Source organism: Hylobates moloch, unplaced genomic scaffold, assembly GCF_009828535.3.
Source record: "Hylobates moloch isolate HMO894 unplaced genomic scaffold, HMol_V3 SCAFFOLD_3, whole genome shotgun sequence".
Taxonomy (NCBI): domain Eukaryota; kingdom Metazoa; phylum Chordata; class Mammalia; order Primates; family Hylobatidae; genus Hylobates; species Hylobates moloch.
In genome coordinates, this window is record NW_026652278.1 from 30,747,463 (window position 1) to 30,768,725 (window position 21,263).

Consider the following 21,263-nt stretch of genomic DNA (forward strand, 5'->3'; position numbering starts at 1 on the left):
CCTTTGTCCTGTTCCCTCAGAAGCATGTGATCTTTGTTAGACCCTTATTAGTAGTTCTGCTTTTTGCCCTTTGAAGCATGTGATCTTTGTACCTACTCCCTGTTCTTACACCCCTCCCCTTTTTGAAACCCTTAATAAAAACTTGCTGGTTTGAGGCTCAGGTGGGCATCACAGTCCTACTGATATGTGATGCCACCTCTGGTGGCCCACCTGTAAAATTCCTCTCTTTATACTGTCTCTATTTCTCAGCCAGCCGACACTTATAGAAAGAACCTACGTTGAAATATTGGGGGCAGGTTCCTCCAATACGCTAGTCCTGCTGATGAGCAAAGAAGGTGTTGACGGCATTTTGATCAACAAGAAATGTTATGAAACGGCCTCCCACCTCTGGCGTTCCCAATACTGACCTCATCTGTTCCTTCCCCTCCACCGCTCCCCACAGCTTAGCACCCCTTTCGTTCCCATACACAAGTACAACATTTTTATTTTGGGGACCATTAACCCACAGCCCTTATTGCTGCCAAAACCACATGGGCTGGAGGGCCAGGGCTGGATGGACAGTCACACCACTGCACACCAGCCTGGTGACAGAGCAAGACTCTGTCTCAAAAAAAAAAAAAAAAGAATGCATAAAAGACCTTTGACAGTCCCTGCTACTTGTGACCCTCCTGACTCTGTCATCTGTCCAGTGATTTTGATTTTGCAACATGGAAAGTTCCAAGCCTTGATTCCTGAGCCCAGATACCATTCGCACTCTGGGGTCATTCAAGCATGGGGAGCTCCTCAGAGGGTGATCAACTGACCTCCCTTACCTAGCTCCTCCTCTGGAGGTTTGCCCTGGAGTTGAGCCAGCCCTTGAGGAGGCCTTCACTCCTACCACCTCTCTCCCTTCTGGATATGAGTTCAGGCCTGGCTGGGCTCCAGGAGAATCTTTCCACAAGGCAAGAGATAACACAAAGTCAAGGTGAAGATCAGGGTAGCCCTTTAAAAGGCCTCCTTGTGCCCTAGAGTTGCCACAGCTCTTCTACTCCACTGCTGTCTATCTTGCCTGCCAGCACCCAGCCGCCATGTGGGAACTCGTGGCTCTCTTGCTGCTTACCCTAGCCTATTTGTTTTGGCCCAAGAGAAGGTGCCCTGGTGCCAAGTACCCCAAGAGCCTCCTGTCCCTGCCCCTAGTGGGCAGCCTGCCATTCCTCCCCAGACATGGCTATATGCATAACAACTTCTTCGAGCTGCAGAAAAAATATGGCCCCATCTATTCCGTTCGTATGGGCACCAAGACTACAGTGATTGTCGGCCACCACCAGCTGGCCAAGGAGGTGCTTATTAAGAAGGGCAAGGACTTCTCTGGACGGCCTCAAATGGTAAGTGGTGCCCATCTCCTCCCTGCCCCCTTCACCACCCCCTGGGATTGTTCGGGTCTTCAGACCATGCCTAGAATGGTGCTTCCAGCTCCAACAACCTGTAATTCTTCCCAAAGTAGACTAGTGGGATGATGTGAAGGGAGTGAACCTGCAGACCCCCACCCAGCCTCTAAATGAGGCAGGAAGAATTAAAGGAAGGTCTCCTCTACCAGGTTGCCCAGGAGGTGGGATGGGAGGACCACAGTGGTCTGAGGGGTCAAGGAGTCCTCACTCCACTCCTCTCTCTGGGCCTAGACTTCTCTAATGGACTGAGAAGGTGCATGTACAGCACTTAGCCTAGCACCCAGCACAGTAAGTGCCCCTTATACAGCCAGGATTCATGTTACTTTTCATGGAAAATGGGGGCAGTGATTACTGTCCTCCATGAAAGCTGCTGGGGAGAAGTAGCCTGGCTATTGCAAGCTGGGATTGCTGTTTTCCTGGTGCTATTTCCAGCTGCTCAGGCTCACAGGGTCAGTGATCTACAATGACATTTCAGAGTTGCTGATGAGCCTCCTACTGAGCTTGTTGTCATACTCCCAGGACAGGAGTGGTATTGATCATCCAGAAACACTGCCAGTGCCCCCAGCCCAGCACCCTGCTGCTGAGAACTCCCCTGAACACCCCAGCAGGGCCCCCAGCCTCTCAGCTTTTTTTTTTTTTTTTTTTTTGAGACAGAGTCTCTCTCTGTCACCCAGCCTGGAGTGCAGTGGCCGATCTCAGCTCACTGCAACCTCCGCCTCCCGGGTTCAAGTGATTCTCCTGCCTCAGCCTCCTGAGTAGCTGGGATTACAGGAGCATGCCACTATGCCCGCTAATTTTTTGTATTTATAGTAGAGATGGCATTTCACCGTGTTAGCCAGGATGGTCTCAATCTCCTGACCTCGTGATCCTCCCACCTTAGGCTCCCAAAGTGCTGGGATTATAGGCATGAGCCACTGTGCCCTGCCAGCCTCTCAGCTTTGATCAAGCCAAGGGTTGGTTTATTTTTCCTTGGACCAATCAGCCAGGTCTGCTGACCAACTACCTGGCTCCCACCTCTGCTGGCTTCCTCCCGGGGGTATAGAAGATGGAGGAGGCTAGTCATGTGGATCTTCGGGGTCAGAAGATGGAAAAGGGAGGCTTTGGACCCTTATGCTTTTGGGGGCACCTCTAGGAGGAGATGGCTCGGCCCAAATCCAAACTGGGTAGACAAAACATATGCACTCTCCAAATGTGGGCTTGTGGCTGGGTATGCAGGCTTGCAATGGAAGGGTAAACCTGAGTGAGGTGAGCTGTGCCTTTAGCTCAGCTAAGGGCTCAGGGAAAAGCAGAGATCTGTGCAGTCCTCAGCCTCTACAAGCTCACCTGCTCCCTACCCTCTGGACAGGCATAGTTTAGAGAGTTTATCCCATCCAGAGTTGCCTTCCTCTGGTCAGAAACTGATGAGCAAAAAGAAGCCCAGAGGGCACCCTGTCAGGTAAGAGAACCCCAGTGCTGCTGCATTCTAATTAAGGGTTCTTTCTTTCTCCTTGATCTACTGTATTTCTGAAAGAATTGGGAGTAGGAGGCCTTAGGGTCTGTCCTACCAAGTCCTTGCAGTCATGGTGGAGTGCAGTGGGGCTGTGCCCACATGGGGGTCAGCATGCCAGGTACCTGCCTTCTCCTCCAGGAAGGACAGCAGGGACCAGAGGTGCAAGGGCAAGAGTGGGGTGGATGGTGTGTGATTCCTACAGCCTTGCCTGCTCTCCAAAGGCAACTCTAGACATCGCGTCCAACAACCGTAAGGGTATCGCCTTCGCTGACTATGGCGCACACTGGCAGCTGCATCGAAGGCTGGCGATGGCCACCTTTGCCCTGTTCAAGGATGGCGATCAGAAGCTGGAGAAGATCAGTGAGTGCCAGGCTGGCCTCTGGGGCTGGGGCTGGATCCCACAGGAACTGCTGGAGGGAGAGGAGGGTTGGGCAGGGGTTAACAGTTAGGACTAGAGCGCAATGCAGCCTTTTCTTGGCTACTGCTGCCATCTAGTGGCCATCTACTATCTGTCCCCCGCTCCTGTTAAGAGGCAACTGGTAGAGAGAGGGGGTGAGGGTGCTGATTCATTTCCCACCCTCATGCCCCCTATCCCTTCAGTTTGTCAGGAAATCAGTACATTGTGTGATATGCTGGCCACCCACAACGGACAGACCATAGACATCTCCTTTCCTGTCTTCGTGGCGGTAACCAATGTCATCTCCTTGATCTGCTTCAATACCTCCTACAAGAATGGGGACCCTGAGTTGAAGATCATACAGAATTACAATGAAGGCATCATAGACAACCTGGACAGCCTGGTGGACCTAATCCCCTGGTTGAAGGTGAGCATGATGCCACACCCTGCCTTCAGGTTCTAGTAGACCCTGACGGTGTCCCCAATCTTCCTTCCTTTTTACTTCCCCACTCCAGCCGCAATGACCCATCTTTTCCCTGATTACCTCCGCCACCTCTACCTCCTCTGCCACTTAAAACCTTTGCCATTTCTCTGCAGAGATAGATTTAGCCTTTTAATTATGCACCTTAGTACTCCAGATAATGGCCTTCATTTCTTTTCCAATGACCATGTGCCAGTACTAAGCATTCTATAAGCATTCATCACTGAATTTCCCTTGGAAGTAGGTTTTATTATCCCCATTGTGCAGGTGAGAAGCAGGCTTAGCGGGGTTAAGGAGCTTGTCTGAGGCTTCAGGCTCACGTCTCTCTCACTCCTAAAGGCTGGACACATAGCAGAGTCAGCGCTTGATGTTTGATTGAATGGAGAAGGAGAGGTGGAGACCACGCCCTCCTCCCCTGTTTAGAATTGTCTTCGTTGTCATGATAAACCCGTTCTGTGTCCCCATCTTGCCTTCCATTCTGGCTGAAGATCAGGGGTGGAGTAGGAACTTCCAGAGACAGAAAGCTAAGATCCGCCTCCAGGAGAGACTCTGGCAGCTGGAGAAGCAAAATGGAAGAAGGGTGGATTTAACATTTCTTTTTATTTCCCAGATTTTCCCCAACAAAACTCTGGAAAAATTAAAGAGCCATGTTAAAACACGAAATGATCTGCTGAATAAAATACTTGAAAATTACAAGGTAGGTGATAGAGCAGAAGATAATATGAGTTAGGCTAAAAGTAATCACGAGAGCAGGGTGGGGTCCATTCTACACACTGTAGAAGCTTCAAAACCTAGCAGAGAACCTGGCACTTAGTAGGTGCACAATAAAAACTGACTTAAGGGCTGGGCGCGGTGGCTCACGCCTGTAATCTCAACACTTTGGGAGGCCGAGGTGGGCAGATCATTCAATTGAGGTGAGGAGTTCAAGACCGCCTGGCCAATATGGTGAAACCTCGTCTCTACTAAAAATACAAAAACTAGGCCAGGCAAGATGGCTCACGCCTGTAATCCCAACACTTTGCGAGGCCAAGGTGGGCAGATCACCTGAGGTTGGGAGTTCGAGACCAGCCTGACCAACATGGAGAAACTCTGTCTCTACTAAAAATACAAAATTAGCCGGACATGGTGGCGCATGCCTATAATCCCAGCTATTTGGGAGGCTGAGGCAGGAGAATCACTTGGACCCAGGAGGCAGAGGCTGCAGTGAGCCAAGATTGCGCCATTGCACTCCAGCCTGTACAACAAGAGTGAAACTGCTTCTCAAAAAAAAAAAAAAAAAAAAAATACAAAATACAAAAACTAGTCAGTCGTGGTGGTGTGTACCTGTAGTCCCACCTGCTCGGGAGGCTGAGACAGGAGAATCGCTTGAACCCGAGAAGCAGAGGTTACAGTGAGCTGAGATCATGCCATTGCACTCCAGCCTGGGCATTGCACCAAGATTCTGTCTCAAAAAAAAAAAAACTGACTTAAGGAGTTGGGATCGAAAAGTGAGGAATTGAAAAGGATCCTAGAAGAGACCTAACCTCTCCACCAAATTTAAAGAGGGCCCAGGGCTGCCTCCTACCTCCACAAGTTTGTAGGTCCGGCCCAGACTTGCTCTACTTCCAAGTGGAAGGAGCCTTGTTATCTCTAGTCAGGGACAGAAGTATGGCAGGAGTGTCACAGATGGGGCTCCTTCCTTATTAATGTCTTCCAACCTCACCCAACCCAGGAGAAATTCCAGAGCGACTCTATCACCAACATGATGGACATACTGATGCAAGCCAAGATGAACTCAGATAATGGCAATGCTGGCCCAGATCAAGACTCAGAGCTGCTTTCAGATAACCACATTCTCACCACCATAGGGGATATCTTTGGGGCTGGCGTGGAGACCACCACCTCTGTGGTTAAATGGATCGTGGCCTTCCTGCTGCACAATCCTCAGGTGTGCTTCCCCCTCATCGATCCTAGACCCCAGCCAGCCCAATCTCTGGGCTCCAGAGAAAGGGAAAGCCAATTCTCTCAGGCTTTCTGTGCAGGAAGACTAGGCCTGCCCTGCCCCTTACCCAAGCAGTAGTTGGCTTTGACCCCAGAGTAGAGCTGCCCCATCTTCTGGAAGCCAGGCCTGGGCCCCAGAGCCACTACTGGGAAGGGACTGGACAGGCTCTTCTCAATGTCACAGTTGGATTCTTCTCTAAGCCCTTGCTTCTCCTGGGTTTACACACACTAGTCACCTCCAACCTACTCTGGTCTTCAGGTGAAGAAGAAGCTCTACGAGGAGATTGACCAGAATGTGGGTTTCAGCCGCACACCAACTATCAGTGACCGTAACCATCTCCTCCTGCTGGAGGCCACCATCCGAGAGGTGCTTCGCGTCAGGCCCGTGGCCCCTATGCTCATCCCCCACAAGGCCAACGTTGACTCCAGGTGCGCCTGCCCTCCCAGCAACATCTAGCCCCGTGATGCATTCAACACTGCTTGCCAGCCCACCTGGCTCCCCCTACCCCTGGCCCCTGCTAGCCAACCTAAAGTCAGTCAACCATCAACTACTAAAAATCATCCTGCCGGCCGGGCACAGTGGCTCACACCTGTAATCCCAACACTTTGGGAGGCCGAGGCGGGTGGATCATGAGGTCAGGGGTTCAAGACCAGCCTGACCAATTGGTGAAACCCTGTCTCTACTAAAAATACAAAAATTAGCCATGGGTGGTGGCGCGTGCCTGTAGTCCCAGCTACTCAGGAGGCTGAGGCAGGAGAATCACTTGAACCAAGGAGGCAGAGGTTGCAGTGAGCCAAGATCGCGCCATTGCACTCCAGCCTGGGTGACAGAGCGAGACTCTGTCTCGAAATAAATAAATAATTAATTAATTAAATAAAATAAAAATCATCCTGCCCCCAGCCCTGTGGCTCCATGTCTCTACCACCTACAGACACGCAATGACTCATCCACAGATCTGCCTGACTTCCCAGAGGAGCTTCCTGCTGCCCTCAGAGACATGTGGTGCGGGATGAAAGGCTGGGAGCTCCATGCTCCAACCAGCTGCAGCACGCACATAACATGCGCCGCAGCTCCAAACGCACACCCACATCCACTGCCAGACACCAAAGTCCACAGACACAGGTGTTCGACATAAGCGCCTGTTAGGAGGGAAGGGCTGGAGAAGGGCTGGATTTAGATTTGATCTAGCAGAAGCTGAGGAAAAGATGACTGAGTGGGAACGAGGGAGTAAAGGGTACTTTCCTCACGGCGGAAGAATGAGGGGGCATGAGGCTGAGCAAGGAAGGGAGTACGACGTCCCAGACCCACTTTTCCTCTTCCACTCTGGAGCAGCATCGGTGAGTTTGCTGTGGACAAGGGCACACACGTTATCATCAATCTGTGGGCGCTGCATCACAATGAGAAGGAGTGGCACCAGCCGGATCAGTTCATGCCTGGTGAGTCTGTCCTGTCCTGTGCCCTGGGCCACACAGCGAGCCTGGATTCTGCTCCACCACCCCAGTACCCCTTCACCTCTGCCAAGCTTGCTGCTAGACAACTCTTGGCTCCAACTATACGGACCTGTTGACACCCTCATCCTGCCATAGACTTACCCAAACTCTTCACAGCTGGGTTTCCCACGCTCTTCTTCCAACCAACTGCAAATTCACCCTCCAAGAAGCCCTCTACGCCTCTGTCTGCCATTAAGTCTGTCCCTTCTCCCCTCGGGTGGTGCTATTTTCATAGGTTAATTCCACCTCTTTTCCATCCTTCCTGAATATTTCATTTCCTCTGTGTCATTCAGGGCTACCTGAAAGCAGGGCTGTATCTCTCCCCAGGCAGGGGTTTCCCCATAATAAGGCTACATCCTCAGATCGGGGTTCCCTGGGCAGGGCCATGTCTCCCCCTCAGCCAGGGCAGAACCTTGCTTCTCCTCCCTCCTGCCCTAGCCCCTGGCTGATGCCACTCCTTGCCTGCAGAGCGTTTCTTGAATCCAGCGGGGACCCAGCTCATCTCACCGTCAGTAAGCTATTTGCCGTTCGGAGCAGGACCTCGCTCCTGTATAGGTGAGATCCTGGCCCGCCAGGAGCTCTTCCTCATCATGGCCTGGCTGCTGCAGAGGTTCGACCTGGAGGTGCCAGATGATGGGCAGCTGCCCTCCCTGGAAGGCAACCCCAAGGTGGTCTTTCTGATCGACTCTTTCAAAGTGAAGATCAAGGTGCGCCAGGCCTGGAGGGAAGCCCAGGCTGAGGGTAGCACCTAAAGGCTGTAACTCACAGCCCCTGTCCACCCTATGTGGCCCCACAACACAGATTTAGAAATGCAACCCCCCACCCTTCTCCGCCATTCTTCCCTGCTCCCAGCCCACTCCGCCTTCTTTTTCAGCCTGTGGCAATGCCAGTGATGTGCATAAACAGTTTTTTTTTTTTTCATAAGGTCCCTGAGTAGTTCATTTATGTATTCATTTGCTCACTCATTCTTTCAACACAGATTTTATTGAGCACCTACTATGTGCCATTCACTGTCTCAGGACACTCGAGCTCTGTGGTCTCTGAAGCTTACATTCTAGTGAGGGCTAACAAGTGAATAAGTTCAGAGACTCTCAAGTGCTTCGAAGTCAATCACAATTTATGTGATGTGATGAGAAAATGGCAGAGGCAGTGGGTGGCTGCTTTGAACAAGGGGTCAGGAAAACTGTTGCATGCTGAGAGAGAAGCAGGTAGAAAGGCCTCCAGGTGGGAGAGGTCAGCATGGCCAGTGAAGGGGAGAGTGGGCCCTGATGGGGTCAGAGTGGACATAGTGGTCCGTTCCCACTGTAGCTGGGATTACAGGAGGCCAGGAGGGAGGTTGGGTTTTATTCTAATTATGACAGGAAGTCACTGGAGGATTTTAAGTATGTAAGTGGAACAATCTGGTTTTTTGTTTTTGTTTTTGTTTGAGAAGGAGTTTCGCTCTTGTTGCCCTGGCTGGAGTGCAATGGCACGATCTTGGCTCACTGCAACCCCTGCCTCCTGAGTTCAAGTGATTCTCCTGCCTCAGCCTCCCGAATAGCTGGGATCACGGGCGTGTGCCACCACGCCCAGCTAATTTTGTATTTTTAGTAGAGACGAGGTTTTGCCATGTTGGTCAGGCTGGTCTCGAACTCCTGACCTCAGGTGATCCACTCATCTCGGCCTCCCAAAGTGCTAGGACTATAGACATGCACCACAGTGCCTAGCCTGTTTTTTGTTTTGTTTTGTTTTGTTTCGTTTTGTTTGGGGGCTTTTTTGTTGTTGTTTTTTGTTTTGTTTTGTTTTTTGAGTGACATGGTCTCACTCTGTTGCCCAGGCTGATTGCAGTGGCACAATCATGGCTCACTGCAGCCTCAACCTCCCAGGCTCAAGTGATCCTCCCACCTCAGCATCCCAAGTAACTAGGACTACAGGCACACATCACCAGGCCTGACTAATGTTTTACTTTTTGTAGAGATGGGGTTTTGCTGTGTTTTCTAGGCTGGTCTCAAACTCCTAAGCTCAAGCGCTTCTCCCACCTCAGCCTCCCAAAGTGTTTGGATTATAGGCATGAGCCACTGTGCCCGGCTGGTTTGTATTTCTAAAAGATCACTGTAGTTGCTGTGTGGAGAATGTTCTGCTAAGGGATGGGAGTGGGAGCAGGGAGAACAGTTAGGAAGGAGGCTGTTGGTCTGGTCCAGGAAAGCCAGATGTTGATGAGTTAAACCATGGCCACAGCAGTGGAAACAGTGAGAAGTGGTAGGATTGAGTTTATCTTTTGTTTTCTGTTTGTGTGTGTGTGTGTGTGTGTGTGTGTGTGTGTGTGTGTGTGTGTGTTTGAGACAGACTCTTGCTCTTTCGCACAGGCTGGACTGCAACGGCACAATCTCAGCTCACTACAACCTCCACCTCCCTTAAGCGATTCTGCTGCCTCAGCCTCCCAAGTAGCTGGGATTACAGGCGCCTGGATAATTTTTTTATTTTTAGTAGAGATGGGGTTTCGCCATGTTGGCCAGGCTGGTCTCGAACTCCTGACCTCAGGTGATCCCACCTCAGCCTCCCAAAGTGCCAGGACTACAGGTGTGAGCCACCGAGCCTGGCCTGAGTTTATATTTTGAAAGTAGGGCAGGCCGGGCGTGGTGGCTCAGGCCTGTAATCCCAGCACTTTGGGAGGCCGAGATGGGTGGATTGCCTGAGGTATGGAGTTCTAGACCAGCCTGCCCAACATGGCAAAACCCTGTCTCTACTAAAAATACAAAAAAATTACCTGGGCGTGGTGGCAGGCACCTGTAGTCCCAGCTACTTGGGAGGCTGAGGCAGGAGAATGGTGTGAACTCCGGAGGCGGAGCTTGCAGTGAGCGGAGATCGCGCCACTGCACTCCAGCCTGGGCAACAGTGAGAGACTCCGTGTCAAAAAAAAGACAAAAAGAAAAGAAAAAGAAGTAGGGCAAAAGTGTTGTTTGTTTTGATCCAAACAGGCTTCACTTCACTGCATGTTACCTCACAGGTTCAACCTTGGGGGAGTGTATGTGACCCGCAGACTGGACCTGCCGTTGCCATCCCTCTGTCTTGGTGTGCAAAGACCAAGACTGGTGTGTCCCCCTTTCCTCACCCTTCCCTGGGGTAAACACTGCCAGGTAAGGGCTTCTACAGCTGTCTTCTGCAGCAGCGCCTGGGTTCCACCTCCTTCTCCCCACTCAAAAACCCCAGGAAGTCTGTAAAAGCTTCCTCACTAGGGCTGGGTGCAGTGGCTCACGCCTATAATCCCAGCACTTTGGGAGGCCGAGGCAGGCAGATCACGAGGTCAGGAGATCGAGACCATCCTGGCTAACAAGGTGAAACCCTGTCTCTACTAAAAATACAAAAAATTAGCCGGGCATGGTGGCAGACGCCTATAGTCCCAGCTACTCGGGAGGCTGAGGCAGGAGAATGGCGTGAACCCAGGAGAGGGAGCTTGCAGTGAGCTGAGATTGCGCCACTGCACTCCAGCCTGGGCAACAGTGTGAGACTCCATCTCAAAAAAAAAAAAAAAGAAAGAAAGAAAGCTTCCTCACTAGAAAATGAAGCCCTGACTCCTTTATATCTTGAAACTGGTATATTTAAACCTTGGTCATTGGCCAGTCTGCAAATGAATGTCCTGAGACATCCCAGAAGAAACTGACCCTTTTAACCTAGAGAGAGGCCCCATCCCCAACTCCCTGGTGCCAGCCAGACCAGGGTCAGATCATCAACAACCCAGTCCTTCCCCTCTGACTAGACAGAAGGACCTCAGCAGAGCATGGCTGATACCCTGCCTAGCTAAGTCTTAGAGAGAAGAAGTCCCTATTGGGAGCGAGACAAGGTTTTCAATTACAATACTACCTTCTTCCTTATAAAGAGCTTTGTTAATCAGGTGGCAGTGGACAATTCCCTACTATCCCCTAACTCGGTCTTGGCCTTCATCTGCCATTTACCCTGGGACTTTGCTAAAGAGCCTGTAGGAGGCCAAGTGTGGTGGCTCATGCCTAGAATTCCAGCACTTTGGGGGGCCTAGGCAGGAGGATCCCTTGAGCCCAGGAGTTCGAGAGCAGCCTGGGCAACAGAGTGAGGCCCTGTTTCTACAACAATTTAAAAAAAAATTGGCTGGGCGCGGTGGCTCACGCCTGTAATCTCAGCACTGTGGGAGGCCGAGGCGGGCAGATCACAAGATCAGGAGATCGAGACCATCCTGGCTAACACGATGAAACCCCGTCTCTACTAATAATACAAAAAATTAGCCGGGCATGCTGGCAGGCGCCTGTAGTGCCAGCTAATCGGGAGGCTGAGGCAGGAGAATGGCATGAACCTGGGAGGCAGAGCTTGCAGTGAGCAGAGATCGTGCCACTGTACTCCAGCCTGGGTGACAGAGCAAGACTCTGTCTCAAAAAAAAAAAAAAAATTACCCAGTCATGGTGGCATACCTGTAGTCTCAGCTACTCAGGAGGCTGAGGTGGGAGGATTGCTGGACCCCAGGAGGCCGAGGCTGCAGTGATCTGAGATTGCACCACTGCACTGCATCCTAGAGCAAGACCCAATCTCTAAAAAAAAAGAAAGAAAGAAGAAGAAGGATTAGTCTTTCACTTTCCTGCCATTCAACATTCTGGTTCAATAGTTGGAGAATGAAAGAGTGGATATGTGTGTTGGGGGACAGAGTGAGAGAGAGAAAGAGACGAAGATATATGGGAACCTATAGACAGACAAACAGATACAGATAGATGTAATATGTACCAGGTCAGTATCTGTCAAAGTGTGGCTCACAGACCCCTTGAGCCAGACTCATCTGAGAAACTTACTTAAAAACACAGACTCTGGTCCCTATCTTTCATGCATTGAGTACACTCTGGGAGCAGGGCCTGGAAATCTGCATTTTACAGGCTATCCAGGTGAATCTTGTACACACTGCCGCGCACCCCCACAAGAGTTCTCAAGTGACATTGTGTGAGATTCCTGCAAACTTGGGATGTTTTCCATCCCAGTTAAACCCACCCATCACTTCCACAGAGGACACAGATCTTCTGCTAATTGCTTATCTCTCCATCACTAGTCTACAAAATGCCTTTCAGGCCAAGCACAGTGGCTTACACCTGTAACCCCAACACTATGGGAGGCCAAGGTGGGCACAATGCTTGAGCTCAGGAGTTTGAGACCAGCCTGGCCAACATGGTGAAACCCCATCTCTAGCTGGGCATGGTGGTGCACACCTGTAGTTCCAGCTACTCAGGAGGCTGAGGTGGGAGAATCGCTTGAACCCAGGAGGTAGAAGTTGCAGTGAGCCGAGATTGTGCCACTGCACTCCAACTGGGTGACAGAGTGAGTGAGAGAGACGCCGTCTCAAAAAAACAAAAAAAAAAGCCTTTCAAATTCCGAGCAAATCTGAAATACTTAACTTTCCTCCAGCCAATCTTATTCCCCTCTGCTTTGAGCTGAGGATAGCTTGACTCAATCCAGCACCCAGCTGACGGGGGCAGAGGAACTGGGAGAGGGAAGGGACAACCTCCAATATAGCCTTTCCCTTGGGCTCACTGTGGTGTCAGCATCTCTCCCAGGCTGCTTGTGATGGGGGCTGGGGTCAGCTGCCCACAAGCTCTCCTATGGACTTCATTTTTTTTTTTTTGGGACAGGGTCTCACTCTGTCACCCAGGCTGGAGTGCAGTGGGGCAATCATGGCTCACCGCAGTCTGGAACGCCTGGGCTCAAGAGATCTTCCTGCCTCAGCTTCCTGGGTAGCTGGGACTACAGGTCTGTGCTACCACTCAGGCTAATTTTTAAGTTTTTTGAAGAGATGGGGATCTTATTGTGTTGCCCAGGCTGGTCTCAAACTCATGGCCCCTAGTGATCCTTCTGCCTTGGCCTCCCAAAATTCTGGGATTACAGATGTGAGCCACTGTGTCCTGTCTAAACCTTCATTTTGAAGATAAGGAAACTGTGGGCCATTGTTGGGGCTGGGGATAGGGTATGACTTGCCCCAGATCACATGACTACGTAGTAGCAGGGCTGGGACCAGAACTCAATATTTCAATGGTGCATGGTGAGGAGCCAGCCGTGCTTTCCCACCTGTCCCCTGTGGTCATGCAGAAGGGCTCTTGGGATATTTGGCCAGGAGAGTACCTTTCAGGCAAGCTGAGTGACCTTTTAGAAAATGACTTTATGAACTTTGACTCCTGCCCAAACTGTGCTCTCCCCTGTCTGGAAGGCCTTTTCACCACTGATCTAAACCCACCCACCTTGAGGCTCCGGCACATTTTTTATGACTCATGAGTCCACCATGACCATCCCTCTTCAGCACTCAGCTTCTGTTCCTTGGTACTGAACCTAAACAGAACCTTGGCATCTGAGCATCTGCCTGAACTTGAAATGGGTGGGGCCCCTCACGGACACTGTCCACCTCCTGTACCTCTGGAGTTCAAGACTGAGCCTTCTCATGTTCTTTATCTTGCATATCAGCACCTGACAAATAGAAGGGTAGACAGACAAGAGTGATGAAGGACAGGCAAGCCCTAAAATTGGGGCTTAGCCCAGGAGGGTTCTTGGCTTCACCCAGAAAGAATTCCAGGGCAAGCTGGTGGTGGTAGCCAGCAAGCAGCAGTGCACAGAGCAGCAGAGGTACTGCTCCTTGTGGAGCAGGGCTACCCAGGGGCAGTGTGCCCAGAACAGCAACGCAGGGGCAGGGCTGCACTCATATGGACATCTACTTTTAATTATATGCAAATTAAGGGGTGGATTATGCAGAGATTTCCAGGATGAGGGTAGTAACTTCCAGGTCATCAGGTCGTTGCCATGAAAAGGGACGGTAACTCCTAGGTTTTGCCATGGCAATAGTAAACTGACATGGCACACTGCCAGGCATGTCTTATGGAAAGCTGCTTCTGCCCCCCTACCTGTTTAAGCTAGTCCTTAATTTGGTTCCATGTCCGAGCCCCGCCTCCTACCTCAAGAGGACTGAATCAAATGCTCTAAATCACTTGGTTAATTGGCCCAATGATAGTAAATAAATTCTATCTCCTTATGCAGAAGGAAGCCCAGATCTTTGACAAAACTGGAAGTTCTTTGCCAAGACCCCACAGTTAACCGTCTGAGCCTCAGACTGTCCTTAACCAGTGGTGTGATGATAAATAAATGTTTAACAACCAGGTCTGGGAGGGGCGGGGGTGTGTGGAATAGCCCTGATCTGTAATGCTTGCTGATTACTGTGGTGTAGATACTCCCAACATGACCAATTTTAAGCTACCAATGTGATGCCAGTAAACAGGGTTGGAAAGAGACACATAGTAGCATTATATGTTCTTTACCATTGTTATTATTACAAGTAAATGCCATTATGTAGTATTTCCACCATACTGATACTTAAATGTAAATAACCTCAAGGGCACAGATAACAGTAACATGTAGTAAAATAACTAGGAAATGATCAGTTTTGAGTATCTATTACCTTTGTTTTGAATATAACTCAATTGTAGGTTTAAGTTTTTTAAATTGGCTGTTTCATATAAACAGCTCATAAAATTCCTGAAAATTTAAAAATTAGTTCTAGTGAGCTATTAAGAGCCAACCCTCCCAGGAGAAATGGGCCACTCTTGTCTTAAAGAAAAGCAGTTCCTGGCTGGGCGAAGTGGCTCATGCCTGTAATCTCAGCACTTTGGGAGGCCGAGGCAGGTGGATCACCTGAGGTCAGGAGTTTGAGACCAGCTTGGCCAACTTGGTGAAACCCCGTCTCTACTAAAAATACAAAAATTAGCGGGGCGTGGTGGCATGCGCCTGTAGTCCCATCTACTCGGGAGGCTGAGGCAGGAGAATCACTAGAACTAGGTGGAGGTTGCAGTGAGCCGAGATTGCGCCATTGCATTCCAGCCTGTGTGACAGAACAAGCCTCCATCTCAAAATAAACAAAAAACGAAAAGGAGTTCCTGACCTGGGGACAGTGGCTCACCACACCAGCACTTTGTAATCCCACCACTTTGGGAAGTCAAGGTGGGTGGATCTCTTGAGCTCTGGAGTTCCAGACCAGCTGGGCAACAAGGTGAAACCCCGTCACTACAAAAAAATACAAAAAATTAGCCAGGTGTGGTGGCACATACCTGTGGTCCCAGCTGGTCCCAGTTACTTGGGAGGCTGAAGTGGGAGGATCACATTGAACCCAGGAGGTCAAGGCCGGCAGGGAGTGCGCCACTGCACTCCTGCCTGGGTGACATAGCAAGACCTTGTCTCAAAAAAAAAAAAAAGAAAAAAGAAAGAAAAGCAGTTCCCCTGAGTCTCCTTGTTGACAGGAGGGAAATCCTTCCCTATTGTGGGAGGGTGAGTGAGTGAATGTTCTATCAGCCTCTGGTGGCCACAAAACCTGAGGCAAATGAGGAGCCCTCTCTGCAGTCACACTCATAGATATTAGCGCCCTTCTCTGGAGGGTGGGGATCCAGTCACAGAGGCGGTGCAGTGGGGTAGGAAGCGCAATGGATAAATTGGACCCAGACCACCCCGGTGCTTGGCCCTAGCTCCCATTTCCTGGCCCTGGATCTTAGGCCCCTCACTAACTTCCTGAGCCTCAATTTCCCCATGGATAATGTGGGGAAACCTAACACCTGTGCTGCCCATCTTCCGAGGCTCTGGTGAGGATGAGAGGCAGAAAAGAGTGTGTGGGCAGGAGAGTCCCACAAAGACGGGAATACAAATGACTCAAAGTCAGGTTGCAGAGACAAATCCTCCCAGTGTTGTCGTTTACAGACTGAGTGGCCATGGACACCTTAGGTGGCCTTAAGCCTCGGTTTTCCCATCTGTAATATGGCAGGGGCGGGTGGTGGGGAGCTGGGATGTTTGTGTCATAGCGTTACTGTGAGGATGAAATGTGAAACTATGAAATACATTTACTGCCTTGATAAATATTGGGTTTCTCATCGTTGTCTATATCCAAACCCACGAAATGAGTCCTTCTCAGGGTTTTATACAAACCTCCCCAAAAGCCACCAGTTTGGTCAGGAGGGGGAGCAGGTGTGTGCAGATGAGTCCCTCCACAGGATGGAACCCTGGGGAACCCACCCTCCCCGTTCCATCCCCGCAGGGCCCACTACAGTCCCTGGCCTGCCACCTGCCCACTCCGTCCCCGCAGGGCCAGGGCTGACGGACAGCGGGGGAGCGGGTGGAGAACCCAAAGACAAACTCACGGCTCCAGCACAGGTGTTCTGTCACAGTTTCCATGGGATTGGGTTTCTTGAGACTTCTTGGTGAGAAAACACGAAATGAAGGGAATCTGAAGCTATGGTGAGGAACAGGCTTATAACAGAGTAAAGAGAGGCCAGGTGTGGTGGCTCATGCCCGTAATCTCAGCACTTTGGGAGGCCAAGGCGGGCAGATCACCTGAGGTCAGGAGTTCGAGACCAGCCTGCCCAACATGGCGAAACCTCATCTCTACTAAAAATACAAAAAATCAGCCGGGTGTGTTGGCGGGTGCCTGTAATCCCAGCTACTTGAGAGGCTGAGACAGGAGAATCACTTGAACCCAGGAGGCGGAGATTGCAGTGAGCCAAGATTGCGCTACTGCACTCCAGCCTGGGCGACAAGAGCGAAACTCCGTCTCAAAGAAAAAAAGAAAAGCCAAAAACAAACAAACAAAACAGAGTGAGGAGAAATTTCAGGTCAAACAAAAATCCTCTTCTCCCCTCACACACACAGAAAGCTGTATTTTCATCACCTTGGAGGAAGAGCAAAAACACTCTTTCAAGGAAAAGAGACAAAGAAGATCCAAACTGTAACTCCTGAGAATTTTACAATGTTTCCAAGGGGTTACACCCTCCCTGGAAGTTGACATTGGTCCGAATACTGGTGGCAAGCAGCGTCACCTGTCCCGGGGTGACACCATTTTAGCACTGAGGGGCTCTTGGAGGTAAAGCCTGGCTGGGTGTGGGGGGGGTCTGCCCCCTGAAGCAAGAGGAGGTAGGGTAGCTCCTGAGGAAATGGTGTCTGTTTCATCTTTCACCATGTTACTCTTAGCTCAATATATTGTTCTCTAGTTCTCCCTCACGTTTGAAAAGAAATCACTTTGGGAGGCCAAGGCAGGTGGATCGCTTGAGCCCAGGAGTTCAAGAGCAGCCTAGGCAACATAGCAAAATCCTGTCTCTACAAAAAATACAAAAATTAGCTGGGCATGACGGTGTGCACCTGTAGTCTCAGCTACTTGGGGAGGATGAAGTGGGAAGATCACTTGAGCCTGGGAAGTCGAGGCTGCAGTGAGCTGAGATTGTGCCACTGCACTCCAGCCTGGGCCAAAAAAGAAGAGAGAGAGGAAGAAGTCACAAGTTCTTCATGTGGCTTTTGAGTACCTACATTACAGCTCTTCACTATCCAGCCTTCTGGTTATTACATTGGCCTTGGAGCCAATAGACCTGGCTTCAAATCCTAGCTCTGCCATTTATTAGCTATGTGATCTTGTAAAGTTAGTTAAGTCCTCTGGATGCCACAATCCCATTAATAAAGCAGAAGTAATTGCAGCCTATATACCTCAGAGACCTGTTTTGAGGCTACATTTTTTTATTTTTTTGAGATGGAGTTTTGCTCGTTGCCCAGGCTGGAGTACAATGGTGCAATCTCGGCTCACTGCGACCTGAGCCCCCCAGGTTCAAGCGATTCTCCTGCCTCAGCCTCCTGAGTAGCTGGGACTACAGGCATGCACCACCACGCCTGGCTAATTTCATATTTTTAGTAGAGACGGGGTTTCTCTGTGTTGGTCAGGCTGGTCTCGAACTCCCGACCTCAGGTGATCCGCCCACTTTGGCCTCCCAAAGTGCTGGGATTACAGGTGTGAGCCACCGTGCCCGGCCTGAGGCTAATTTTTTTTTTTTTTTTTTTTTAATGTAGCTAAGATGCTCACACAAGACCAGCATTGTGGAAACCATCAACCAACAAAACAATAAAGACAAATTAAGTTAAAATATTTTGCTAGGTGCAGTGGCTCACGCCTGTAATCCCAGCACTTTGGGAGGCTGAGGCAGAAGGATCATTTGAGCTCAGGAGTTTGAGACCAGCCTGGGCAACACGGCAAAACCCCATCTCTACTAAAAATATGAAAATTAGCCAGGCATGGTGGTGTGTGCCTATAATCCCAGCTACTCAGGAGGCTAAGGCAGGAGTATCCCTTCAACCCGGGAGGCGGAGGTTGCCATAAGCCGAGATTGCACCTCTGCACTCCAGCCTGGGTGACAGAGCAAGACCCCATCTCAAAAAATAATAATAATAAAATAAAATAAAATATATGACCTGCCTCTCTCTCCAGTTTGATCTCTTGCTACTTCCCAGAATGCAGTGATAAATTGCTCGCAGCTTTCTACATGCCATGCAGAGTCTCCTATTCTAGGCCTCCCATGCTTTTTTGTGCTTTTCAGCATCAGGCACATAGTAAGCACTCAATAGTCTGCTGAAAAACATTTGCCTAGAATTCCCTTGCACCTTTCTTCACCTGATAAACTCAATTTAGAGGTATCTCCTCCAGGAAGCCTGCCTTAATCCCTAGTTTGGCTAAATTCTCCTCTGTGCACACATGCTTCGTGGTGTTTTCCATGTGGTACTAAAACTGCCGACATGCCTTCCTTCCTCTCGAGAATACCACTAGCTCTTCTAAAGAGGAGCCAGGGCCAGGCGTGGTGGCTCCACACCTGTAATCCCAGCACTTTGGGAGGCTGAGACAGGCAGATCACTTGAGGTCAGGAGTTTGAGACCAGCCTGGCCAACATGGTGAAACTGCGTCTCTACCCAAAATACAAAAATTAGCCAGGCATGGTGGTGCACATCTGTAATCCCAGTTACTCAGGAGGCTAAGACAGGAGAATCGCTTGAACCCGGGAGGCGGAGGTTATAGTGAGCCGAGATCGCGCCACTGCACTCCAGCCTGGGCGACAGAGCGAGACTCTGTCTCAAAAAAAAAAAAAAAAAGGAGCCAGTCCTAAGGCATCTTTGAATTCTCATGCCTTGACACCTGCTAGGTGCTCCGTAAAGGCTTAGCTCTTCAGTGAGGCCACACTTGCCCCCAGGCCAGAACCCAAATCCTCCCAAGACCCACAACTCTTCCCAGCAGGTTCAGCAAGAAGCTACCAACCAAACCCACTTCTCCCTCCTTTTCTGAGTCAAACCCTTGTTTTCGTCCGTGGCTGAAAACAGGAAACTGAAGAATGTGGAGTTTCTTGAAATTCTTGTTCACCAAAAGTACTCTGTTTTGTAGTTCTGGGCATTGGTACTGTCGCCATCTGTACTTGGTCACATGGGGCAATAGAGACAAGCAACATCATACTTCATTACAGAAATAAGGAACTCAGTGACCCAGCAGCCTGGGGTCCAACGGCATGGCGTCCCCTCTACACCTGGGCACCCAAGGTACATGCACAACCTCTGGTAACCAGCCCCTAAGAGTTACACCATTTTGTTTTTGTGCCACTCAGATATTAGCTCAAAGAAGGCAAGAATGATGTACTCCCAGTTCTTTCCTGTGGTTTTAGAACTGTCTCTAGATGCTAGTATGGCCCTACTGGGGTTGCCTGAAGGAACCCAACAGTTTAGAAAGAACAAGTCAGCAACCACTCTGCTAGTGTCACCGAGGAGCCAGGAATGTCCTCTGCCAGAGGGTCAAAGACAGGAGTGGGGCACGTCTGGCTAAAACTGGCCTTCAGAAAAAACAGGGCTGACTGCTGGACAAGCCAGGGCCTAGGGAGGACAACACTCACTTGCCAGCACCCCCAGGGCGCCAGCCCACCAGTGAGCACTCCACTTATGGAGGCAGGAACCCCTTCCTGGAAAGTTCCTAGGACGTGTACTACCTTGCTTTGCCCATCCGCAGTCTTGCTGGGTCTGGGTGTCCTCCTGGGCAGAAGTAGCAAGCTGTTCTTCAAACAAGGACTTACACCTGGCTGGGCGCAGTGGTTCATGCCTGTAATCCCAGCACTTTGGGAGGCTGAGGCAGTGGATCACTTGAGGCCAGGAGTTCGAGACCAGTCTGGGCAACATGGTGAAACCCCATCCTTACTAAAAATACAAAAATTAACTGGGCGTTGTGGCAGGCATCTGTAATCCCAGCTACTTGGGATAAATATTGGGTATTTATCCCAAGTGAGGCAGGAGAATCACTTGAACTCGGGAGGTGGAGGGTGCACTGAGCAAAGATGGCACCACTGCACTCCAGCCTGGGCAACACAGCGAGACTCTATCTAAAAAAAAAAAAAAAAAAAAGGACTTACACCTAAGAGGTCAGTCTTAAGCAGATGGTAAAATGAACAAAGGAACTCTCCTTGTATTAGGAAAGAATCACTGGCCCACAATGACAGATTCTGGCAACTGGTGGCTTCCTCACTACCTAAAATCAGCTCCGAGACCTCTTGCTTGGCATTCAAGACCTCAAACTACCTCCCACTATTCCCTGAAAAGCTCCGAATCTGTACCATTCACTTCACCTCAAACTTAACTTACATTGTTAATTATTTCACACAAGTATGTTTTGTCTTTTTTTTTTTTTGAGACGGAGTTTCACTCTTGTTGCCCAGGCTAGAGTGCAATGGTGTGATCTCAGCTCACCACAACCTCCACTTCCCGAGTCAAAGCGATTCTCCTGCCTCAGCCTCCCAAGTAGCTGAGATTACAGTTGCATGCCACCACACCTGGCTAATTTTTTTAATATTTTTAGTAGAGACAGGGTTTCTCCATGTTGGTCAGGCTGGTCTCGAACTCCCAACCTTAGGTAATCCACCCGCCTCAGCCTCCCAAAGTGCTGGGATTACAGGCATGAGCCACCACACCCGGCCATGTTTTGTCTTTCTAACTGTAAGTTCTAGAGGGCAGAGGCCTCATCTTCTATCTCTTTGACATTATCCTGAGCCTCTGACACAGTGCCGGGCAGAAAGTGGCCAACTCGATACATTATACTGTGTGTTAAATTCCAAGGCCAAGCATATACCCCCATGTCTATCATGTCAACAAAAAAGATCTCTCAGAGTGCTTGCTTTCTTTTAAATGCCATGTTTTGGCCGGGCACAG

General features: G+C 50.1%; 2 protein-coding genes across 2 annotated transcripts in view; one reads left to right on the forward strand and one right to left on the reverse strand.

Annotated features, from left to right (window-relative positions):
* The first annotated feature begins 941 nt into the window (after nt 1-941).
* LOC116484149 (steroid 17-alpha-hydroxylase/17,20 lyase) lies at nt 942-8,185 on the forward strand. The gene is made up of 8 exons (XM_032179005.2): nt 942-1,364; nt 3,138-3,276; nt 3,517-3,740; nt 4,405-4,491; nt 5,506-5,721; nt 6,034-6,203; nt 7,108-7,211; nt 7,734-8,185. The coding sequence occupies exons 1-8, from the start codon at nt 1,068-1,070 to the stop codon at nt 8,015-8,017; spliced, it is 1,521 nt and encodes a 506-aa protein (XP_032034896.1). The 5' UTR covers nt 942-1,067; the 3' UTR covers nt 8,018-8,185.
* Nucleotides 3,006-21,263, reverse strand: part of WBP1L (WW domain binding protein 1 like) — a 97,222-nt gene continuing 78,964 nt past the window's right edge. The window contains exons 3-7 of the transcript XR_009212716.1: nt 11,684-11,800; nt 7,773-7,915; nt 5,118-7,121; nt 3,939-4,350; nt 3,006-3,326 (exon numbers count right to left, since the gene is read on the reverse strand). The gene's annotated coding sequence lies outside the window, so the exon portion shown is untranslated. The remainder of the gene's footprint in view (nt 3,327-3,938; nt 4,351-5,117; nt 7,122-7,772; nt 7,916-11,683; nt 11,801-21,263) is intronic.

Bases quoted from the DNA above. Each gene is read 5' to 3' on its own strand.
- LOC116484149 (XM_032179005.2), top strand. From the start codon at position 1,068: ATGTGGGAACTCGTGGCTCTCTTGCTGCTTACCCTAGCCTATTTGTTT. The intron at 3,277-3,516 runs GTGAGTGCCAGG...CTATCCCTTCAG, and splicing joins TCAGAAGCTGGAGAAGATCA to TTTGTCAGGAAATCAGTACA. The intron at 5,722-6,033 runs GTGTGCTTCCCC...TCTGGTCTTCAG, and splicing joins TCCTGCTGCACAATCCTCAG to GTGAAGAAGAAGCTCTACGA.